Source organism: Nyctereutes procyonoides, unplaced genomic scaffold, assembly GCF_905146905.1.
Source record: "Nyctereutes procyonoides isolate TBG_1078 unplaced genomic scaffold, NYPRO_anot_genome, whole genome shotgun sequence".
Taxonomy (NCBI): Eukaryota; Metazoa; Chordata; class Mammalia; order Carnivora; family Canidae; genus Nyctereutes; species Nyctereutes procyonoides.
In genome coordinates, this window is record NW_026575141.1 from 8480107 (window position 1) to 8489817 (window position 9711).

The 9711-nt window shown below is 36.4% G+C and overlaps 1 protein-coding gene across 1 annotated transcript; it reads right to left on the reverse strand.

Moving 5' to 3' along the window:
* Positions 1-766: 766 nt before the first annotated feature.
* Positions 767-9153, reverse strand: LOC129498144 (ubiquitin-conjugating enzyme E2 N-like). The gene is made up of 2 exons (XM_055307362.1): positions 9147-9153; positions 767-1364 (listed from the first exon to the last, which is right to left on the reverse strand). Exons 1-2 carry the CDS (start codon positions 9151-9153, stop codon positions 850-852), a joined length of 522 nt encoding a protein of 173 aa, XP_055163337.1. The 3' UTR covers positions 767-849.
* Between the last annotated feature and the right edge of the window lie 558 nt (positions 9154-9711).

Consider the following 9711-nt stretch of genomic DNA (forward strand, 5'->3'; position numbering starts at 1 on the left):
AGTATGGCACACCTTCTAGACATCAAAATTTCTTCAAGATTTGGAATGAAATGTCAGGCTATTTAATCAGGAAGTATTTTACATTATTTAAATATTCAAATATAAACAGTATGTAGAAAAGAATGACAGGTTGAATTTTATTTTTTTATTTTTATTTTTTTTAGAATAACAAAAATATTTTACCAAAACGTAAGATTTACAGAAGTTTCCAGACAAGCCATACAAAATGGTCACAAGCTTTTTCTTGAAGGAAGGATTCTACACTTGACAGCAAAGTCACAATGTTATTAGTGAGGGCTGTGATGTTTGTTTAATGTTCCCATTTTGGTTCAAACAATCAAGCTTGTCCATCTACAGCGTCTAAATAAAGTTAGACTTGGCTAGAGAGCATATTCTAAAGAACTGGTTAGCTGCTTTTAACCGATGCAATTAGATCACCATAAAAAGGGGGAAAGGAGCCCATAAAATTAAAATAAAACTACCACTCCCCCTCAAAAATAACACTAAAGAAAAACACCCACACCCCTACAGCTAACCCTGACAACTACCTTCATTCACAGTGCTTTTTACTTAAGCCATGATGGGGGAAATGAATAAAAGCAGAGAGGGGCCACTGCTTTTAAACGTTTCACAATCCAGATGGTACTTCTAGCCTCTGCTCATGCTTTACAACAGTGAATCAGGACAAGACATAGATTTGCTAATGTGCGTTTAATCACCAAAGGACTGAAAATGTCTGGGCTTTAATTCTGTAATGTATCTAAGACTGTGTCCATTAAATGCAAACAAAAAAGGAAGAAGTCTTGGCAGAACAGGAGAAGTGATGCACACTTGATGATCAGATCGATTTTAAATATTATTCATGGCATATAGCCTAGTGCATGCTCTAGCTGTTTCCATGGCTTGGGCGTCGTTGGTCTTCCACTGCTCCGCTACATCATTTGCTAACGGATCATCTGGGTTGGGAGCACTTAAAGCGTGGATCGATAGCAGAACTGTGCGGATCTGCAGTGCTGGGAACCACTTATCTTTCAAAATATCTAAACATATGCTTCCCAACTTGTCTACATTAGGATGATAAATTTTGGTCATAAAACGTACTTTAGGGGCTGCCATCGGGCATTCTTCTGGAAGGAATAGTTCCAGTTTAAAAGTCCCTCCCTCAAAGTCCCTTCCCTGGGAATCCTGGGGGCCAGCAATGACCACATGAAAATAACGGGCGTTGCTCTCATCTGGTTCTGCTTTAATGCCAGGAACTGGTTCTGCCAGCAAACGCTGGATTTCCTTGATAATCCTGCGGGGCAGCCCGGCCGTCTTGTCAGATCCTGAGTTGGGCCTCTGCTCTGGACCCTGGCTCCGCTCGCCTCCGACAGGTTAAATTTTAGAAATACAAAATAAGATTTGAGGAGGATAGTTAAATCTTTTGCCCTCAAGACTTTTCAGTCCCTTCTCATTTGCCACTTGGGTGGAAATTCTTGAAAACCCTGCTGCAGTCCATAGGAAACTCTCAAGGACATATGGGCATGAAAGTGGCATGGAGAAAAAATGGTATTATGTAAAGATTAATAGAGTAACAATTTCTCACCTCTTTTTGCTTATCTGTCACAATGCAGGATAGACTAATGCTGATGATTAAGGTACAACCATGAACCATCACAGACACTGTTCCTTTCCCACTCCAAATCTTACATGGCAAGAGAAGCAGTTAAATGATGAGTGAACAATTCTTCATTACCTCTAATTTCTACCAGAATTCACTTTCCCTTTGGGATGGAAAAAAAAATTAGAAGAAGCTGATTATAAGAGTTGATTAAAAATCTAAACTCGGGTACAATTCCAATGCCATCCCTGAAGAAAGACAATATAGATTTCAAAGAAGGTAAAAGAAAAGGTAGCTAAAATCGAGAATGTGTAAAATTTTTCTTATGATGAAATGGGATTCATTAATCTCAAAAAAGTAAATTTGAAAGAGAACATAACTGAATTTCATAAAAGCGTGAAAATAACCTATAAAGGTAATAGATTCTACAATAAAATAGCATCTACTATGTGCTAGGTAATTGTTTTTTATTGTAATTCATTCTATTTTGAGAATAAAACTATTATTAAAACTAGACTAATAACTATTATTATTACTATTATTATATTATATTATATTATATTTCAAATGAAGAAAATCAGGCTCAGAGAATTTCAGGATTATCCCATATTGAATGAATGACATAGGGTCAGGTACTATAAAATAAAATAGCACTTTACACACCAGTGAATGAAAGCAAGAGGTATTAAAGGCTAAAAATAAAATGAAATATAAATGAATAATAACTCAGATTCATGAACAATAGCTGTGTCATGAATAGTGAGTGAATGTTATATGTTTTTGAAGTAAAAGGCTAACCTTTTGAGATTGCAGCATAGAAAATAATTGGGAAGCCTTATAATACCACCCTCTTGGCTCTCTCAGAAACAGAATTTTGAATGTACTACATGGCCTGAAACACCTCAAAGTTGTTAATGTGTAACAAATATTTATCAAGTGCAGTGCTCAGGATATCTTAACTCAATCAACTTTCCTAAGACATTACTATGTATAATCAAACACCCCACTTAAAAGAGATTGCTTTTCTTTTATATGTAATTGCTTTTCTTTATCCTAGAGACCTGGAACTATCTTGTAATACTATCCACAGGATCCATGCCATGGGACTCTATTATAAATGAAACTTTGGTACAATGAGATCCTGTTGGTATTTCCAGTAATAAATCCCCTTGGTTAGGATCAAAAACACATCCACTTTATCCTGAATTCTGCATTCTCCACAGTAGTGCTGTAAGGCTCCAGCCTTACATCATAAATGTGAAAATAAACCCTCAGAAATTTTTTGATATGGGTGGAAAGCCTAAGAATTATCTTTAATATGACCATGTAGTGCTATGTAGAATTCAGAGTAGCTATTATATAAATGCATTCTACTCTCTCATGGGATCTATGTACCAAATAATAGCTGCCAACCAAGTTGAACTCAAAGCCAATTTCTAATTCATTACTCATATAGAAATTTGAAATACACTCCTTTAAAAATCTGTTGGATGAGGTTCAAGAGGGCAGCACAGGAAGATCCTGAACTCACCCCGTCCCACAGACACAACAAATCTACAGCTACATATGGAACAGTTCCCTCTGAAAAAAAGACCTAAAAACTACCTGAACAGCTCCTCCATAACAAAGGATGAAAAGGTGACAACTAGGTGGCTCAGTCGGGAGCAACCAGCTCTTGATTTCAGCTCAAGTCATGATCCAGAGTCATGAGATGAAGCCCCACATCAGGCTCCACATTGACTGGCTTAATATTCTTTCTCCCTTTCCCTCTGCTCCTCCCCCATTCTTTCATGCATGTGCATGCACTGTCTCAAAAAAGAAAAGGAAAGGCCATGTCAAGATGAGTAGGAAAGTCAGAGACTCAGTCTTAACAAAATCCTCACCCTTATTATGGCAGCCCATAATTTGAAGAGATCTCACAAATATGAAGCTGCTCACTGAGGCACAAGGAGTTTGTGCCTCTCATCACATACTCTACTCCTTCAGATCTACACAGAAAAGATGAACTCCAAAATATCTGGCTTTGAAAACCAATGGGGCTTACATCCAGGAGAACCATAAGGCTGTAGGGAACAGAGATTCCATTCTCAAAGAGCTTGCACACAGACTCACTCACCCTGGGACCCATTGCAAAAGCAATAGTTTAAAATGCACCTATCCATATGTGAAGGATATTCATTTGCTAACCTTAAAGCATCTGCCAAAGGCTCAGGAGCCTGTTGGGACTCTCTGCAGGGATGGAGGTGATGGAAGACACCATTTTTGCACTCTCCCTCTGACCTGCTAATGCTGGTGGTCACACTCTGCCCTCATATCAACCCCACAGTCCCACCAAAGCCAATAGACAAGTGCCCTTGCTGCCATGATTCCCATGCCCCTGCCAAAGCTGGCAAGCTTATACAGCCCACACATTGAGTACCTGGTTCTAGTAGCTGAGGGATTACATTTCTGGGCCCCACAGGTCTGAAACAATTGCAAAGACAGTTCTTGACAGGCTACCACTCCCCAATCACTGCATAGACAACAGACAATCCCCCGTTTTCCTGTGAAAAAGGTCTGCTGTCCAAGATCTTCAGCTTGAGGGGCAGGCTTCAGGTTTACCATCAAGAGGCCACAGAAATGCTCTTGGAGTACATATCCATTGGCCTTGCTATAGCTCACTGATACCTTACAAAAAGAAACTTGTCTAGAACCCCAATTTTTGCAAATGTTATGAAGGGGACAACTCCAGATTACCTAGTCTGGTGGCCAGCAGAATTTACAACTGTGGTTCCACAGAACTGTATATATTTGCATAACTTAAAAGCTGCTGTCTCAGGGACTTTCAATGACCCTGAAACTAGGTGCTGACTGGATCTCTCCCTCCATAACACTCACGGGTCTTAACACACTCTCAACGATTAGGACCTTTCAAACCTAAATCAAGCTGCTTAGACAATCACAAAGGTTTGAGAGACAATGAAGAGGTAGGGCAGAGGTTAAAGTAAGTCTCATCTCCTATACAATCCCCTCTTTTAGACCTGAAGGAGATAGCTATTTTACTAAAAAATCAAAACAAATACAGAGAGTCAAGAAAATGAGGAAACCGGGGGATATGTTCCAAATGAAAAACAAAATAAGACCTGAGGAAAAAACCTTAATGAAATGGATATAAGTAATTTACCTGATAAAGAGTTCAAAGTGATGGTCATTAAGATGTTCACCAAACTTGGGAGAAGAATGGATAAATGCAGTGAGAACTTCAAAAAGAGAAATAAAATATAAAAGAGTACCAAAAATAAGTTACAAAGCTGAAGAATGCAATAGCTGAACTGAAAAATACACTACAGGGGTTTAACAGAAAACTAGGTGAACAGAAGGAGGAAAATCAGTGATTTGGAGGATATAAATATAAATGAACTAAATTCTCTAATTAAAAGACAGACTAGCAAAATGGATTAAAAAAAAAAAAAACAGGCCCATCTATCAGCTGCCTAAGGAGACTTACTTTAATGTAAGGTCATACACACACTGAAAGTGAAGGAATGGAAAAAGATATTCTATGTAATGAAAATCAAAAGCTGGGATAGCTATACCTATATCAGAAAAAATAGGCATTGAGACAGACTCTAATAAAAGATAAAGATGTGCATTGCATAATGATAAAGGTGACAATCCAACAAGAAGATATACCATTTGTAAATATTTATGCACTCATCATAAAAACAGTTAAATGCATAAAGCAAATATTAACAGACCTAAAGAGAGAAATGCTTTAAAAGGATCATACCACATGATCAAGTGGGATTTACTCCAGGAATACAAGGATGGTTAAAAATCCACCAATCAATCAATCAATCAATCAATGTGATGCACCACATTAACAAAATGAAAGATAAGCCATTAGAAACGACAAATACCCACCATTTGCTTCAACGTGGATGGAACTGGAGGGTATTATGCTGAGTGAAGTAAGTCAATCGGAGAAGGACAAACAGTGTATGTTCTCATTCATTTGGGGAATATGAATAATAGTGAAAGGGAATATAAGGGAAGGGAGAAGAAATGTGTGGGAGATATCAGAAAGGGACACAGAACATAAAGACTTCTAACTCTGGGAAATGAACTAGGGGTGGTGGAAGGGGAGGAGGGCAGGGGGTGGGGGTGAATGGGTGACGGGCACGGAGGGGGACACTTGACAGGATGAGCACTGGGTGTTACTCTGTATGTTGGTAAATTGAACACCAATAAAAATTAATTTATAAAATAAAAAAAAGAAAGATAAAAATCATGATCATCTCAATGGATACAGAAAAAGCATTTAAGAAAATTCAACATCTGTTTATAAAAACTCTCAACAAACTGGGTAGAGAAGGAACATAACTGTACATAATAAGGGCATATGAGATACATGAAATAAAAAGCTAATAACAGAAACCCACAGCTAATATCAAAGTCAATGGTGAAAAACTTAAAGCTTTTCCTCTAAGATCGGGAGCAAGACAAGGATGCCCACTCTCACCACTTTCATCCAACACTGTATTGAAAGTTCTAACCAGAGTAATTATGTAGGTAAAAATAGACGTCCCAATTGGAAAGGAAGAATTAAAACTATCACTATTTGCAGACAGCATGCATGTATAGATATAAAACTCCAGACTACTTCAAAAAAATGCTAGAAAATATCAGTACAGTTGTAAGGAACAAAATCAATATACAAAAATTTGTCACATTTTTATATGCTGATAACTACATAGACATTGAGAAACAATTTCATTTACAAATGAAAATTTATTTGGAGGATATAAATATAAATGAACTAAATTCTCTAATTAAAAGACAGACTAGCAAAATGGATTAAAAAAAAACAGGCCCATCTATCAGCTGCCTAAGGAGACTTACTTTAATGTAAGGTCATACACACACTGAAAGTGAAGGAATGGAAAAAGATATTCTATGTAATGAAAATCAAAAGCTGGGATAGCTATACCTATATCAGAAAAAAAATTTTACAATATATGTCACATATCCAATAATGAGTTAATATCTAAAATATATAAGGAACTCATACAACTTAATAACAAAAACAATCAAATTTTAAAATAGGCAGAAGATCTAACTAGACATTTTTCAAAAAAGACACACAAATAGCCAACAATAGCCAACAGGCAAATAGTCAACAATAGCCAACAGTCAACAATAGCTAATGTTGAAGAAAGGCTCAATATCACTAACCATCAGGAAAATGCAAATCAAAACCACAATGAGATATCATCTTATGCCTGTCAGAATGGCTAGTATCAAAAAAAAAAAAAAACAAGCTGGCAAGGACATAGAGAGAAGGGATGAGCTGTTGATGAGAATGTAAATTCATGCAGCCACTAAAAAAACAGTATAGAGGTTCTTCATAAAGTTGAACTAACATATGATCCAGCAATTCCACTGCTGGATATTCATCCAAAGAAAATGAAAACTAATTTAAAAAGGTATATGTATTCCCATATTCATTACAGCATTACCTATAATAGCTTGGATATGAAAATAACCTAAATGTTTATTTGTGGATAATTGGATACAGAAGATATTGTGTATATGTGATATATGGAATACTACTCAGCCATAAAAGAGAATGAAACTTGCCATTTGTGACAATATGGATGTATCTGGAGGATATTATGCTTAGTGAAATAAGTTGTGTAGCAAAAGACAAATATCATATGATTTTACTTATATGTGAAATCTGAAAAACAAAATAAATTAACAAACAAAAACAAAACCCATAGATACAAGGAACAGATTGGTGGTTTCCAGAAAAGAGGGGGATAGGAATTGGGCAAAATGACTGAACAGGATCAAGAGGTACAAACCTCCAACTAAAACAAGTTATGGGTGGTCTAATGTATAGCATGGCGACTATAGTCAATAATATTGTATTGTATATTTGAAAGTTGCTAAGAGAGTAGATCTTGAAAATTCTCATCTTAAAAAAAACATTTGTAACTCTATATGGTGACAGATGGCAATTAGATTTATTATGGTGGTCATTTTACAATTGATGCAAATATTAAATTATTATGGTATAATCTAAAACTAATATGTCATATGCCAATTATACTTTAATAAAAAATAATGTAAGATGAAAGCCACAAAATGCTGATTAATTAAATAAAATGAAAGCCATTAAAAAATCTGCTACATTACAGCAGGTTCTATACCACTCTTCTGTAATGTCAGCATAATATTACCAAGTATGAGAATGAAACATGAATGTTGACAATTATGGATATTAAATTCATTCTCCCGTATCAGATATATGTCACATGTCATCACCTTCAAAAATTCATAAATGAGCAGTTCTCTTCCTCTAGTCAGTGTAATATGAATTACAGAAAGAAAATATTACGTTAAACTACTCTTTTTTTTAGTTACACACCTGTAAAATATTCTTCTGCATCCCAGCAGCTCTGGATCACAGAAATTTTCCAAATACTTCATCCATCGCTATAATGTAGTTACCTCTAGGGTGTGCTTTCAACAATCAAAGGTGAAATGGAGCATAACAGATCATTACTTCTTACTAATTAATGATTTAAGTTATTATGACTGGTAAGCTTGAGCATTTTTCAAAATGAGAATTGCCGTGGCCTGTTTTTAGAGGCAGCACACTCTGAATTATAGCTATGCAGTAGTACCCTCTAAACAGCAGTTTCACTTCCCACGGTAAATCCATGCTCAGCCATGGTCCAAAAGCAGATGACTCTCCTTCTGATGTGACATCAGAAGGTCAATAGCAGCCTAATGCTAAGTCACAGTGCCTGTGTCATTCACCTTGCTTCATCTCCTCACATAGGCTTTTTTTTTTTTATTCATGATAGTCACAGAGAGAGAGAGAGAGAGAGGCAGAGGCACAGGCAGAGAGAGAAGGAGATGCAGGCTCCCGGGATGCACCGGGAGCCCGACGTGGGATTCGATCCCGGGTCTCCAGGATCGCGCCCTGGGCCAAAGGCAGGCACCAAACCGCTGCGCCACCCAGGGATCCCTCACATAGGCTTTTTATCATCTCACAGCATCACCACAAGAAAGGTGAGAATACTGCAGTAAGGTATTTTGAGAGAGAGAGAGACCACATTCACATAACTCTTATTACAGTACATTGTTACAACTCTTTTATTATTAGCTATTATTGTTAATCTCTTACTGTACCTAATTTATAAATTAAATTTTATCATAGGCATGTTATGTATAGGAAAAAGCATAATGTATATAGGGTTCAATACTATCTCCTGATGTATAAGGGGGACTACTATATATCTATACGTGTGACTTCACAAAATAAAATATGAAAGGTACCAGTGGTAATAAGGATATTTATGGTCACCTTTTGTTTGTTACTCATGTTTATTTGCAGGAACTAAAAAAGCAAGTCAGTGTATTTAGCATTCTTTGACCGTATGCTGAAAAGTTAAAAGTTCTATCAAAAGTTAAAGTTCTATAATCAGTTCTGTCTTAAACTCTAACCTTAGAGTTCAGCTGTTGCAAACATTTTATCATTTCTCTGGAGGCTTACTGTTCATGGCGTTCATGCTGTGAAATCGTATTATAGCTGAGGCATTTGTACAACTTTCTCTAATAAATGCTTTCAAACAATGGCCCCAGATCTCAAGAAGATCTCTGTACAGAGAATTCTGCAGTGGCTTACTGTATGGTGAGAGCCAAGAAAATCAAACAAATGTGGTCTACTTTCAAGTGAGAGTTAAACATTTGAGTCCCTAAATCAAATTTCATCTGCTTTTACCAGTCATGATTACATTTAATAACCAGTAGGCTATAAAACATTTTAAGGTGTATGTATCACACATTGATGACTTATATTGCCAATTCATTATTCCTAACTCTTTTATTGCCATTTTATCATTCCTGACTAATTGCATGTTCTGACAGTTTCTATGAAATGTGTGATACCGAATAATAATTATTGACTATTCATCCAGTAGTGGTAGGAAGCACAGCGAGGAGAAAATGTGTCCCAGGTGATACATGGGCAAATGTTATTTAGACTTTAATAATTTCATGTTAATTTGGATTTCAATGGTAATTAGGGAATTTATGCCTTCAAAATTTTCACTTTTATC